The following is a 15,361-nucleotide window of genomic DNA, read 5'->3' as shown; positions in this document are numbered from 1 at the left end:
CCATATACCCATACTACCACAAGTTGGTCAGTTTACCCATCCCCGATACTACCTACGGATAGCAGTCTACCTGTTTGTCAAGCAGGATTATACCAGACTCGGACTACATCCGAAGGATGACCATTCACGTATGACATACCAAGGGTATTCTTATTGGACCTTACACTGGCAGGAGTTTGGAAGAACTTACTCAAGTGACCATGAACCGAGGATTGACTCGAAATGACTTTCTAGAACTCAGGAATTATCAAATACTCCTTCTAGAACAAGATCATGCATTAATCTAAAGGACTGTGATTTAGTCTAATAGACCAATCAAGTTGCATGGTTGAGTAAAATGACTAGAAGAACGATCGAAAGACTGCGAGGCTCCGAAGACATATCAAATGAATGTCAAAGAGTCCTGACATAGAAAACATTGAAGAATGCAATTAAATGAATACTATGCGTAACTCCCTTGATAGAGTATAGGCACAATGGGTGTCTGTTGAAAGAGAGAAGCAATTAGTTTAATCCAGATGAATCAGATTGATAGGATTAGAATCGAGGAGAGTTGATTTGCCTCCGGACGAGATGACAAACGATCGAAGTAAGTGTTGAACAGCAATGACAGTTGAATACTACTCGAGTCATTCTCTAAAAACAATTAAATTAAATGAATATTGAAGTACCTACCCATGTTTGGGGGTATACTAGAATCTTGGAACCAATATGGACCAAATAAGGACATGTAGATTCAAATTAAATGGTATCTGACTGAGTGTAGAAGTTTCCTTGCGGTTCCGAACGTTTATTGTATTAAATTAATTGTACTATGCGACTCTATATTCTGTATGTATAAATAGCGATCCGATGTATCTGGAATACAAGTGATTTTGGGACGACGTTGCAGTGCTAATCCGTAAAAAGGAAAGACACACTCCCGCCAGACTGAAACCTCTTCGCTAGCAGCCATTCGGGCCCGGCACTTGTGAGTATAGGAACGTCGTGTTCTGCTCCTTGTGACTGCGAGAAGTATATCCAGTTGTTGGGTATTCTTCGAACTTAGGATCAGTCGTTGGTCTTAAGGGCAAATCACGCTGTGTGGTTGTGCCAGCACATAGTTCTAGCCCTCCGTAGGGGTCTGTGTGTTTCGGTTTTAATTTACTTTGATTCAAACCCCCAATTCTTGATATACCCAAATCAATACAAACCAAAGCACAAATCGTGCTGAATCTACCTTGATCAAAGGAATATATCGAACCCTTAGAACGATTCAAATTGATTGATCAAAGCTTCGTGCTTAGCTCTCAAAGCTTTGCGGAACCTTTGCCAACGCTACCCCTTGCTATTAAATAAGTTTGATAGCAGTGAACTCGCATATTGTGTATTAGATTGGTTGGTTGGAGTGCCCATTAGATTCCTTCCTTTCTCTTTCACACAAAAACGAGGCAAGCTCGTTACCGGTATTGTCAGAAACGGCCGGTCGATAACGGACTGCCGTTGCGGTTGTAATCGGAGTAGAATGTTATTGACTACTGCAGCCGGCTGCACATCTATCATATCCAACAGTGACTGTTTATCGTGTGTGGTACATTCTTCAATGTTGAATCCTTCCTCTTTGAGCACCAACAAAATGTCATTCAACGAACAACAATATATTTGACGCTCAAGCATGACATTCCGCCGTTTGGGGGGCTGAAATACATTCAGAAATGCAGTGTGGGACAGTGCAACGGTACTTACCTGCAAGAGGCGTTTACGCAGCGTCAAATATGTCGACGTAGGTAGCTTCACCACTGCGTCCGCAACATCCTTCTTGCTCCGGAACACCCACAATGCAACCTTTGCTCCGACTTCTTCAAATATCGTGACAAGCTGTTCCCTTGTGTACATCTGCAGTAGTTCGAAAGTTGACGGTTCCTGCGTGGCCAATACAAAAGCATCAATAACTTGTGAGTATCGACACGTCTGAATCATACCTCGGGTGGAATATCTTCTAATTTGCGTCTCTTAGCCGGAGGCGGGGCGTTCCATGATGCCAGGAGTGGCTCCAAAATGTTGTCGGGCACACGGTGTAGTGCGTTGCGTATGCCTGCCTTACTCCTCCAGTCTGTCGAACGCAGATGGATGTGATGACTGTCGAATAACTCTTTTAACGCATGCTTGGTGTTGCCGCTAACGATCGCAGCTACCTTCTCCGATAGTGAGCTTTCCATGGACTGCATATTCTGGGGTACCTACAGTGCAATTGCTTACGACGATTCCCGCCCGATGTACACACTATCCCCATTTCACATCATATCCAAATTGGGTTGCACTGCTGCGTCCTCATCCAAATTTGGACAAACGTGAATGTCTTAATTAGGCGTCACGTTGTTGTTCATGCAACCTCACGGTTCCTCATAAATGAGCTTTGCTGTATCATTCTTCCACCCAACCGCAAAACTGTCTGCTCACATAGAAAGAAACCGATTCCAGTAAGTCATTGCTAATCTTCTTAAACGCAACTTAGTTACTCATTATCACTCATAACTCAGGAATGTCAGCCGACCGTTTCACCACACTTCGCACCAGCCTTCTTGAGGGTTTCTACTACCTTGGAAATCAACGCCCGCTACCTGAAGGTTGTCGTTGGACGACACTTGATGGTAAACAATTCGTCACCGTGCCTGTGACGCACGACAATCCAATCCCGACCGTCGCACCGTTTACCCTTGTCGGCCGCGTTGCTATGAACTTGAACAACACCGGTCTGCTTGGATCTTGGTCGAGGAACAGCAAATTTAGCCCCGAGACCGCGCGTCGCACGTTCCAAATTGGTCCACCTGTTGGCCATGTTTTTCAACAGGATTGGGCCCCAGCAATGGGAAGAGTGAAGGAACTACAACTTGCAGGTTCAAAGAATTCCAGAAAGGTTCAATACTTATTTGTCCATGAAAATGTTGCACCAGCGGATTGCATACTCAGAGCAGGTGCCAGAGTTTTTAGGGTGCTGTCACGAAGCGGCAGAGGCGGAGTGACTAACGGAGCGGGAAAGCGGAGCGACTAAGCAGAACGGCGTGGCGGAGCAACTGAACAAGGCAACAAGGCGGAGCGACTGAGCAGAACGGCGGCAGGCTGGTCCCAGATAATGACAGAGATATATTGAGTATCGTAGTCATAGGTAATAATAAGTAAGCACATACCTGGTCCCAGATAATGACAGAGAGGTCAAGATAAGGAACCAGGCTGTGGAGGGTTGGCTATATATACATAATCCGGTCTGCGAGAAACAACGATGTAATACTGTACAGTTTAGGAACAAGGAAGGTGGCGGAAGCCAATAGAAGGAGAAGATGGGTCAGGTGGATCAGTAATCGATGGATCAGTAATCGATGGGGGTTTGACAGTGATGGGATGATGTATCGTACAAGTAAAGGCGTCGAGACGGTGAGAAAAGGAAAATGATAGGGGCTGCATACTTTATGACATTACCCCCCTCCTTATGACCATTGCCCTCGATGGTCAAGGCTTTGCCGCTGTTGGGTGTTTTTTATGAAAGGCCCGAACAATTTTTGGTGCTCGACTGAGGTTGGCTGCGGGTTCCCAAGAGTTGTGCCCTGCGTCGTAACCTTTCCACTTAACCAAATATTCCAACTTCTTCCATCGAACCCGGCTGTCTAAGATCTCCTCTACTTCGTATTCCGGTTCGTCTTCATCCTCTAAGTATACCGGCTCTGGTGGTGTTGGTATTTCGCCATTTATGGAGTTACCTTTCCAGGGGTATAGTTTATCGACATGGAAGACGGGATGGAGGCGATCTAGGGATAGGGGAAGGTCAAGGCGGTAGTCTAAAGGGCCAATTTTCTCCAGAATGCGATAAGGGCCAAGCTGTCGATCTCCTAACTTTTCACTGGAAAGTTGAAGGTTAATGTCCTCCGCACTGAGCCAGACTAGGTCTCCAACTTTAAATTGATGAGCTTTCCGCTTCCCGCGTTCGGGGAAGGTCAAGGCGGTAGTCTAAAGGGCCAATTTTCTCCAGAATGCGATAAGGGCCAAGCTGTCGATCTCCTAACTTTTCACTGGAAAGTTGAAGGTTAATGTCCTCCGCACTGAGCCAGACTAGGTCTCCAACTTTAAATTGATGAGCTTTCCGCTTCCCGCGTTCGTATCCCTCCTTCTGTTGTTTCTTTCCTAGGTGTAAGGCAGCTCCGGCATCTTGTCGCGCTTCTCGGAGAATCCGTATACGGTCATCCACAGCTGGAATACCGCTGCGTTGGCCCACTGGGATATTGAACAGGGGAAGATAGCCGTAGGTTAGCTCGAACGGGGACATGCCTAGCGCAGAATGAGTCCGTGAGTTAATCACAAACTCCGCCATGGGAAGGTGCTCTGCCCAGTCATCTTGTCGTCGTCCTACATAGAGGCGGATGTATTTCTCTACTTCCTGATTTGCTCGTTCGGTTTGGCCATTAGACTGAGGACGGTATCCGGAGGTTAGATCTGATTTAATTCCTAGCCTAGCGAGAAGGGATCGCATGAGTTTAGCTGCAAACTGGGGTCCGCGGTCGGATTTAAAGTGAAGAGGAAGACCATGGAGACGGAAGATCTCTCGGTAGTAAATATCGGCAACGCCTTCGGCTGTGATGGAGCTGGTGCAAGGAATGGCGTGAATTTGTTTTCCATACAGGTCTGTGCAAACCAAGACAGCATCGTAGCCTTGGGAGTTAGGTAGCTGTGTTATCAGGTCAACCCCTACCTCTTCCCATAGACCGGATGGTACATCTAATGGTTGAGTTACGGCCCGTGGGTGTCGATGGATCTTCTTACGGGCACAAACCTCGCATCCCTCAACGTATTTTTCCACAAAAGAGCGCAACGTAGGCCACCAGAAATGGGTACTGACCAAGTCGAGTGTCCCATGTAGTCCGGGGTGTCCTGCAGTTGGATTGTCGTGGCATTGACGGAGTACCTCAGTGCGTAGGTCGTCGTTTGCTGGTACGTATACTCGACCTCGGTAGTAGACCAACCCATTGTCTTCTTCCCATTCGGCTATCCCATTGGCCAAGCGCTGTAGTCCGTGCTCTTTGACTGTTTTGAGACCCTCCAATACCTGTGCCTCCCGTTCTGAGGCTTTCCGGATACGATCCTCTAAGGGGTTCTGTAGGATCGAAGCTGCAATTTTTACGAAGTGGCCAGGTTTAAGGACTGTCTGTTGTCGGTTATCATCGCTGTCCGATACATGATGAACTGCCATGCGGGAGAGAGCATCAGCTTGGGTGTTTACTCTGCCAGGGCGGTGGATCATATGAAAGTCAAACCGTGACAGATAGAGGGCCCATCGGGCTTGTCGGCGGGTGAGGTCTTGTGCAGTGCGCCAGAATTCGAGGTTCGAATGGTCCGTAATGATGTCGAATGGTTGAGGGAGTCCTTCTAGAAAGTTCCTCCAATCCTTCAGTGCTTCAATGATAGCAAGCATTTCTCGATCGTAGATTTCGTAGTTCCGTTCCGCTGGCTGCATGGATGCCGATCTGAAGGCTACCGGATGCCATTGGCCATCGTCTTGCTTCTGCATAAGGGCGCCTCCCGTGGCAAAGCCTGATGCGTCTACCTCGATTCGAGTAGGCCTGTCTGGTGTCCATAGAGCAAGGATCGGTGCGGAGATGAAGGCTTCTCGAAGGGTATCAAATGCTTTCTGTCGAGTGTCGGTCCAGGTAAAGCTGGTGTCTTTCTTCGTCAGGTCGTTCAGAGGTCGTGCTATTTTGGCAAAATTCCGGATAAAGCGTCGGTAGAAGTTTGCAAATCCCAAGAACCCTCGTAGTTCCCGAAGATTAGTAGGGACTGGCCAGTCGCGAACAGCCGCTACTTTTACCGGATCCATTCTCACCTCCCCTTCTGAGATGATGAGTCCGAGGTATTCAATCTGTTGTTGTTCAAATTCGCATTTTTCTGGTCGTAGGTAGAGGTCGTGCTTTTCTAACCGGGTTAATACTTCCCGTACCATTCGTCGGTGTTCCTCGAGATCGTTACTGAAGATAAGGATGTCATCTAGGTAGACTGCCACCTTGCCGGCTGCAATGAGATCAGCAAATATAGCATTCATAAGTGCTTGGAACGTGGCAGGGGAATTTGTGAGACCAAAGAACATGACCTTAGGCTCGAACAAGCCTCGGGTTGTTGCGAACGCGCCTTTCCATTCATGCCCCTTCTTAATCCGTATGTTATTGTAACCCCAGCGGACATCAAACTTCGTGAAGTATTTGGCTCCCTGAAGTCGGCTAATGATGTCAGCAACTAATGGGAGAGGGTATCGGTTCTTCACAGTGTACTCGTTCAGTTTCCGGTAGTCTTGTACGAAGCGGAGTTTCCCATCCTTCTTCTTTACGAAGAAGACCGGTGATGAGATTGGTGATTTTGAGGGGACGATATAGCCTTTCCGTAGGTTTTCTTCTAGGAAACGATCTAACTCCTCCTGCTCGTTTAGGGACATGGGATAAATCTTGGTGCGCATGGTTGCCGGTGCTCCAGGTACGAGATCAATCGCATGGTCCCAAGGTTGGTGGGCAGGTAATCGTTCGGAGGCGGATTCTGAGAAAACCTTCTTGAAATCACGATACTGCTCAGGGACCATTTCTTCGAAGGTTTTAACGGGTTTGTCTCGGTTGGCTTCCTCTGCTAGCTGCTGGGAGTAAGTGAATCCTGCGGCGCACCAGACTTCCTCCGTCTGTTCCTCTAGAATTCCTGCTTTTACCCATGCCCGGCGAGTTTTATGATTGGCTCGAATTCGGTGTATTGGTGGTTCTTCCACCGCTGCTGATTCACTCGGTTCAAGGGTCGCTTCTAGTGGCACCTCAATGTGGGGGTTTTCTGCGGGAGGTTCCAGTTCCGGGAGTTCGAGGATCGGGGTTTCTGTGTGAGTGGCGGCTAGATGAGAGTACAAGATCTCCTCGTCTGGGACTTCTTCTATCGTTACTCGAGGAGGCTTTACTGAAAGTCGTCCTTTCTCCCAATCAATCTCCGGATTTACCTTCCGTAGCCAGGGGAGTCCAAGGATGATGTCTTCACCTCCTAGGTTGGTGATCAGAAAGTCCATCCATCGCTCTTGATTATCCACTGTGAGTGCTAGACGTGCAAAATGGGTTATCCGTCCAGCTCGGTTAGGTGTTCCATCGATATTAAAAACGTCGATTGGTTTATGGAGGGGTGCACATCTTACATGGTTCCGGGTGACAAAGTCTTGGTTTAAAAACAGGGCGGTAGCTCCACAGTCTACCATGGCTGCAGTTGTTATACTGTGATTCCTTCCTCTTAGTCTCGCATGAATTCGGAAATGTGGGGAAGTAGAGTTTAATTCCCGGATCGACGATATTGTACATGATGGGTGCGAGTCATACGAGGAAGTAGCGAACATAACAAACTGATTACGGGGTACTCTCGGTGCAGCCGAAGCGGGTACCCTCTTTAAAAACCCTGTTGGAAGCCAGAGGATGAGGAGGACATAGCGTTAGCACGATCAAGTAATTCCCTTATTTGACCAATCTGATTGGAAAAGTCCTGGTTAGGGGGGCTCGGAGTAGCAGCTACGGGTGCAGGAGCAGATGTTGGGGTCGAGGACGCGATTTGGACGGATTCGTTTGGGAATAGGGAGAATGGCGCGGGTCCCGTAGCGGATATCTGTTGGCGTCGAGGTTGCTGGCGTCGGCCTCGGTCTCGTCCGAGTCCCATGAATTTGTCTTGGCAGACTGCTTCCAGATGTCCTCGACGTCCACAGTAGCGGCAGGTGGTTTCTCGGTGTGGGCAGTTTTGCTTGACATGACCTTGGGCACCGCAGCCGAAGCATCGTCCTCGCATGCGAGCTAGGAATGCTTCCCTAGTATTCCCATTACTGGTGTGGGTTGCATCAATGTCCATAGCGTGGGGGTCAGCAGGAGTAGTATGAGCGGTATGCGTGGGAGGGTATCCAGAGTTCCGGCCAGTCATGGTGGGATCGTGCAGGTATACATCCACCGATATGGCCCGTTTGATTGCCTCCTTCAGAGTCGGAGCAATTCCTTGGGCAATGTTTACGGTGATGAGGTGTTGTCGGATCTCCGGGAGTAATGCAGTGAAGAAACGTTCCCGCAAGTCAATATCAGACATTTCAGTCCGATCTCCGATATCCTTGAACTTCTGAGCGAATTCCGCAACTGTCTGTCCTTTACTTTGCCTGAGATTCTTGATCTCGCTACGGGCTTCCATACCTGGGTCCATTGGTTCAAACCGTTGGCTAAATTCCTTCAGAAACGCCTCCCAATTTCCTCCGAAAGGGGGATTTTCCGCATTGAAATGTAGCAGATGGGGAGTTGCCCAATCTCCAGCACTTTCTGTGAAGAAGCCCAAGGCGGACTTGATGAGTTTTACTTGGCTTTTGGCGAGATCCGGTTGTTCTGACGCCCAATTCTGGAACTGAGCCATGAAGCGACGGGCTTCAGCGCCATCTTTACCCTTGAAAACCTCGGGTTTGTTCATGCTTGACTTAGAGGATGAGCGTTCCTCCATAGCTGAAGCAAGGTTAGCTACTTGTCTGATGAGCTGAGCCATGAGATCCTCCGCAGAGGTGTTTGGGGCAGGCGGGATGGGAGTCGACATGATGGGAGTAGGCAATCGGGGCTGGGGAATCGGCAGGAAGGTTATATTGCTCACAGTGAGTGGCTCTCGGATTGAGTTCGAAAGGGCGTTGGGGCAAGGTTGAGACTGGCAATCGCGCCAAGTATCGTCGTTGTTATGAGCGTGAGCTTGGTCTCTGGGGTCAAGTGCGTGCGGGAGTGCGGAGCAGTCTATACTGGCAACAGGTGTTTCAGAGTCGGGCGGAACTGGGGAAGACGTGGTGTCTATAGACCCTGCAAGGACAACCTTATCGGTAGGCTGTCAGTGCAGTAATGGATCTTGACCTAATGTCACGAAGCGGCAGAGGCGGAGTGACTAACGGAGCGGGAAAGCGGAGCGACTAAGCAGAACGGCGTGGCGGAGCAACTGAACAAGGCAACAAGGCGGAGCGACTGAGCAGAACGGCGGCAGGCTGGTCCCAGATAATGACAGAGATATATTGAGTATCGTAGTCATAGGTAATAATAAGTAAGCACATACCTGGTCCCAGATAATGACAGAGAGGTCAAGATAAGGAACCAGGCTGTGGAGGGTTGGCTATATATACATAATCCGGTCTGCGAGAAACAACGATGTAATACTGTACAGTTTAGGAACAAGGAAGGTGGCGGAAGCCAATAGAAGGAGAAGATGGGTCAGGTGGATCAGTAATCGATGGATCAGTAATCGATGGGGGTTTGACAGTGATGGGATGATGTATCGTACAAGTAAAGGCGTCGAGACGGTGAGAAAAGGAAAATGATAGGGGCTGCATACTTTATGACAGGTGCGTTCTTTATGTTTGCTTTGACATGCTGTTCCTGAACTCCGTCTCCCGTGTAGGACCTTGAGGACGGCGAGGACAACAAAGGTCAGTGTTTTGGCAACCACGATTACAGTATCTGACATTTCCTGCGAAAAGGTGTTCAAGACGCTGTGCCTAGAGGTAAGGAGGATGACCCAGTGTGGATTGACATTGTCGACACCAAGAACTTCGCCGAATTTCCTCTGTATGATATCGATGGTGAACTTATTCCATCGCGAAAAGTTCGGACCACCATCGCTGGCGCCACCGTTCTGTTAACGTTCAGCTTGCGCTCTTGGCACTTCGCCCCCACAGATCCATACTCTTTTGCAGCCGACGTTGAGAGGGTCGATATACTGCTGCCGGCCCATAAAAGTGCACTCCCGATCAGTCTTCCACCTACGCCACCCAAAACACCGAAAGCAACGTTGACAGGTATGTCGCGAACGTTGTGAATGTAAACGATGGAGCTAATTCGTTCGTGCTTGTCGCGCCAGGTCATCCCCTTCACCGCACCCAGGCGTTGTACAAGATGCCTCCTGAGAATCTCGCCACTGGTGGTACCAACTTCACAGGATCTTCGAGTCCACGTACTCCTACACGTACTGCCCACCACTCGAACACCCTCGAAGCCACACCAACAGCTACATACTTGTCACCTACGGGAACTGCGACGTCAATGTCACCGGATGATCCGCAGTATCGCTACGGAATGTATTCTCCTACACCTACACCTTGTCCAAGTGAACAGATGACGGCTCAGCGATCACCTCCTGATGAATTCACATTGCAATATCCTACTGGAACGAATCACCTCGCGATGGACACCTGGTACAATACAACATACGTAGGTAATGAACAACCTGTCTTAACGCCGAATCTTGGTCCTCCATTTGAAGATGTGTCTCGGCCTCCGAACGATTCCCCGACCTTAAAGGACACGAGGACACGGGATCCCTCGAAGGTGACAACACTCAGAGTAGGCTGAAAAGAAAGCGCGACGTGCACTGTGAGGGTGACGTCGCCAGGGATGCAAAACGAAATGCTGTTTAGATACATACACGTTAAATATTAGTACCGTACACAGTGTTCAACCACTGAATAAACGTGTTTCTTCACATTGCGAAAGGGAAACTGAGCCACATCGTGGGATTATTGATTCCTTTTCTGATCCTCAATGACTGACCAGGACATTTCACCCTTCTCAACATGGTGAATATGATCCTGCTTCTTTTAACACTGCTTATGATATGGACAATGATGTTTACATAGGCCTGGCCCGACGCAAGATTCACTCCTCAGAGGTTTCGACCCGACAGATCTTCACCGCTTTGGCCTTGTCAATCGGGAGTGGTATCAGGTATCGAAATCGTTTCAAAAGAGGGCGTACAACAGATCTAAAACCTTGGACCACTACTTCAACGAACATGAGCAGAAATTCCTGCAGCTATTCCAGGTGCGACATCTTTTCTCTGACGGTCGAACGTAATCCGTTCATGACGCAGTAGGCAAAAACTGGCGCTCTTTTGGCAGGAGAACCTGTGGATCGGTTCTTTGCGCGTGAAAACAATGAAGGCGAACTAGTCATTATTGTATCAATCGTTGATGTAATGGCCCTCGGTTGTTGGCTTGCATTCAACGGCTTTCGTTGTGATCCACGGAGGAACCCACAGCAATCCTTTACAAAGACAGTCAGAGATGAAATGCACCGAGTGCACGAAACGACTGATTGTCTCCCTGCCAGTACTTGTACATTTCACTTCACCAAGGAGAGATGTGCAACAACAGGAGTCGGTCCGATTTCCGTTGGCATTGTCAGTGCTACATGTGCGCCAATGGAGGTTGTACTCAATGTACCACTAAGTAAGTGGTCTAACCATCCACTCCTGTGTTTGCGTAGTAACGTTCGGCTTGTTTTCACCCAGGCGATGGAATGTGCTTTTTCACACACACCAACGCTATCGCTTTATTCCCGTACTGTTCATATGTGCGTAAAGAAACGTTGGAGATCACTGCTAAGGATGATGTTGAACCTCATTACTGCTTGAATGGCAGCATGCGTCGCAAATGGGTTGACAGTGTTCATGCAATAGATGCTTTGGATCGACGGTCGGAGTTCGCCTCACACAGAGTACGTTTCGTGGGCGACGATAACTGTTTCATAGTCGCCCTAGAGGTGCCACCTTCGGTAGCCTCGATACCAGACTTTGTCTTCATCACAAGTTGGGAAATAGACTACACTATGAGGGATCCATCACTCAAATTTGAGGTCATCCGAGGTCCTTCGTGTCGGTACTATTGTATTGCACAGGCAGAAATGTCTAAATGGGTGAGCTTCTATGGTGTTTCCTTACAACCCAATCGCTCACGTGAACGCAGGAGCAACGCGACCACAACACTCACATGAGAACCGACGCAGCACTCAGTGCTATGCTTTACAATTCGCAATGGCCAAGAGCATCGAATCCATTACAGACTGCAGCGGGCGACTTACTGGTAGGGCTTTTCCACCGCCATAACACGCAGTGGGTTCGCACCCACTACACCGCGCGTACTGTGAGCAAATTATACGATCTCTTCATTGTACTATTCAGGAATTACTCGACGGTATCGCTGGTAAAATTCAAGTCTTGATGTATGCCCACTGTAACTAATGTCAAACCATGCAGTTGTCATCTTTGGTTGTACAACGCGAACGTTATTCTTTCATTACATGCGAAGTATTCGTTGTACCCCAAATTGGGTGGGAGGTGACTACTTATGATCACAACTTAGCCGCGGACGCTCTGTTTCTGGAAGGCATTAATATTAGATTTGTTTGGGAATAGATAAGACTTGCAAAAACAATTGATTATTCCGCATAGTGTAACCCAAAAAAGGACTACTGTCTGAATACGGCTACCGCCCAAAATGGAAACCGAATAAAACCCCATAGTGTTATCGTTCAGCGCTACCAGCCCCCAATACATGCCTGCAACCGGGCGTCCAGTAAAAAAACGAGTGTTATTCTTCTACGAACATTCAACGGTATGTGCGGTCGCCTCATCAGAATATGGACTGATGTCAATGTACAGGATTTTCCTTTACATCGACAAGGTTTACTTTATAATACTGACGGCGGCATCGACAAAGTACCTGTTCCTGTGGTACCGCAAGTCAACGACCCTGTACAAATAACTCCTGAATACGTCTACTCAGAATTCTGGATAAGGCCTACATTTAATGTCCTCAGCACAGATCGAGCTCTTTTCGACATCACAGCCCAACGAATGTTCGAATGCCTCGATGGACAAGGTCGACTATCCTACTTCAAAGTATACACTGAACGACAAGGCATACCAAGCGCCCAACGACGATTTCCAAACAGCTCAATACAACGGCTCATACACCGAGGTCAAGCTCCTCGCGGAGACGTACTTGTCACAAAGCACAGCGCCACAGACCAATCCCTTGTTGACATCGAAGTATGGGACCGGATTATCACAAATGATATCATGCGACAGTGAGGATTTAATACAGGTTATAATCAGTAACCCATTAACAACGCAGTTGTGTTTTGCAGAATCTACGATATCAATATATAACGGTTCAAAACCATTCTTATTTAGTAACAAACTACCGCACTACATCGACGTCGCTATCTTGGAAGTATGCGGTTTCACTGAATGGACGATGTTGAAGCGAGTTTCTCAATTCCACTACCGAAACATTTCCACCTTCATCGATGCACGTTTTTTGTATCAGCTGGAGCGCTACGTGAACGAGGGAATTCCGCTGTTCTGAATGCTCGACAACACGCGATCACTAATTGCGGGTCAATTCTTGTTGAAGTTTTTAAACTTGTTTGATCTCAACCGTAAGGTTGAGCCACCGTTGCTTATTTTTGCGCCAAATGAAACACAGGAGGCTTGGTTCTTATTCGCCGAATTCAACGACATGCAGGCATCCGTAACCGCACTTCCCGTGGTGTTTGAAGACTTTTGTTCTTCGTATATGGAAATAAAAGGACTTAGGGTGCGTGCCAATTCCTCTCCGTTGAATTCATTGTAATATCTTCAACAGAACACTCGCATTAGGGTGCTGTTCGGGAAGACGAAGTCGGCACTACCTTTGATTTTGGCCTGCACTGAAACAATTGGCTACGGCTTTCTGAACTCCAAGGGCCTGTACTTAGGGTACCCACTCGATGTTCTGAAGAAGGTAAAGGTTTCTACCCTACGCGAGCCATACGCTATGCCTTCGCTATATAGCAGGAAACTGCTTGGGAAACTCAGAACTCAAACGTCTACCACATACTGCGGTTGTCATTGTCCAGGTGTGTGGAGGACGTTGGGCGATAGTGCAGGAGCTCGCCATACATGGTGGGCAATGGGCGTTGTTACAGAACTTCAATCCACTGTTCAAGTGCAGTCGGAGGAATGTCGCTGGAAGATAGGTGAAACAAACTGTCAAAATGTCCATTGCTCCAGATATAATAGTCGAATGGACTATCGCGCACCGTTTTGTACTTAGGTTACAAACAACGCAATTTCAGCGGTGATACACGAATTGTAAAACTTTCGAAATTGATAATGAAGTCCTCGTTAACTAGATCGTCGTTATAATCTCGAAACTGGGAACTCAGGTTATAATTTGTGGGTTACTGAACCGGGGAATATTCAAAGTGGATTGGAAAGTGATCGACTGTTGCTTCTGGCGTCTTGAATGTGCCACTTACTGTTACGAATTTCGAATTAGCAGTACGTCGATGTCGTACTTATGCTTCCAGATTTGGAACTGCACCTTAGACCACCGGTTTGGGAACAAGTACTTAGAGTAGTGCATCAAAGTTGGCGGTGCATTACCATATTGAGCCATATTCGTGATTGCTTTACTTGGAAGACTTTGTTGGGCTTCCATTTTTGGAATGACATTTGTGGACCTGAATCGTCTCCTCCACCGGATTGGGAAGCACTACTTACAGTGGCTCCTCGAAGTTGGTGTAGCAAACCCGTGTTAACTCATGGCAATATGAATGCTTACAATTGAAATTACACCAATAAAAAACCTTTCGCTGCTTCATAATCGAGCTATCCACTGACCTACCTAAAATGTCCCGCAAAAGACGCAACGATGATATGGGCTCAACGGGGTGTGTATTACCAGTTGAATTATGGTTCATCATTGGTTCCCTCGTGAGGAAAGACATATGGGCACTGGCTTCGACATGCCACTTCCTTGCCGAAGTCCTTTATCCACTCCTGTACCGCGACGTCGTATGTCTCACTCCGTCAATCCTACTTCGTTGCGGAACTGCGTGGTTGTACAGACCAACGAAGGTTTTCGCGAATGTTAGGACGTTGTCCGTTGGAGTAACGATTCAAAATGCGGGCAACTTTTACAACGCACTGGAATGGTCAGGATTGCTATACAAGTGGAGATCATTCACTCCCATCCTTGAGCGTTTTACGAAACTCACCCACCTTCAATTCATCTTCCTCGCACTACCTCGCACGTTCCCTGTAGTTTTAACATCACTCCCCATGATGACCGATTTAACGGTGGAAAAGTGTACCTTCACTGGACCAGTATCGTTCTATGGTGTGGTTCTGAAGGTTGTTCGCCTCCGGCTAAAGGACGTATGCTGGGATGATCGACCCGACGAAATTACATTGCTTCGAGGTTGCCCCCTGCTGGAAGTGCTGTATCTGGGCTGGCATTACCGAATTGCTGATACATTGAACGGAGAGAATACTCGCCAACTGTCTCAACACCTGCGGGAATTGACTGTGAATACTGTACTGCAAGCTTGGTCTGGGAACCGTTCAGAGCGAGTGAAGGAACAGCGGACATTCTTCAATTTCATCGAGGCATGGGGCGGGTTGACGACGTTAACGCTGAAAGGAGGATGGCCGTTGTTCGAGACTGGAGCATTCCCCGTGTGAAAACAGGCCTTACCTGATCGCCTGGTCGCCTACACCGGCCCTATTC

The 15,361-nt window shown here is 48.0% G+C and overlaps 3 protein-coding genes across 3 annotated transcripts; all 3 read left to right on the top strand.

Annotated features, from left to right (window-relative positions):
- Positions 1–2,521: 2,521 nt before the first annotated feature.
- C8R40DRAFT_1166155 (uncharacterized protein) lies at positions 2,522–3,031 on the top strand (the record flags this gene model as incomplete). Its single annotated transcript, XM_046230805.1, has 1 exon — positions 2,522–3,031. The coding sequence occupies one exon, from the start codon at positions 2,522–2,524 to the stop codon at positions 3,029–3,031; it is 510 nt and encodes a 169-aa protein (XP_046091029.1).
- A 6,892-nt stretch (positions 3,032–9,923) lies between these two features.
- C8R40DRAFT_1066088 (uncharacterized protein) lies at positions 9,924–12,045 on the top strand (the record flags this gene model as incomplete). The annotated part of the gene is made up of 7 exons (XM_046225722.1): positions 9,924–10,370; positions 10,581–10,603; positions 10,664–10,847; positions 10,900–11,254; positions 11,317–11,720; positions 11,867–11,947; positions 11,986–12,045. The coding sequence occupies 7 exons, from the start codon at positions 9,924–9,926 to the stop codon at positions 12,043–12,045; spliced, it is 1,554 nt and encodes a 517-aa protein (XP_046091028.1).
- Positions 12,046–12,358: 313 nt separating this feature from the next.
- C8R40DRAFT_1066087 (uncharacterized protein) lies at positions 12,359–13,826 on the top strand (the record flags this gene model as incomplete). Its single annotated transcript, XM_046225721.1, has 6 exons — positions 12,359–12,418; positions 12,466–12,893; positions 13,000–13,147; positions 13,253–13,405; positions 13,454–13,591; positions 13,707–13,826. 6 exons carry the CDS (start codon positions 12,359–12,361, stop codon positions 13,824–13,826), a joined length of 1,047 nt encoding a protein of 348 aa, XP_046091027.1.
- Positions 13,827–15,361: the final 1,535 nt, after the last annotated feature.

Source organism: Lentinula edodes (genome assembly GCF_021015755.1).
Source record: "Lentinula edodes strain Le(Bin) 0899 ss11 chromosome Unknown C8R40scaffold_3, whole genome shotgun sequence".
In the NCBI taxonomy this organism is placed as follows: Eukaryota; Fungi; Basidiomycota; class Agaricomycetes; order Agaricales; family Omphalotaceae; genus Lentinula; species Lentinula edodes.
This window is presented reverse-complemented; position numbering and strand designations above follow the sequence as displayed.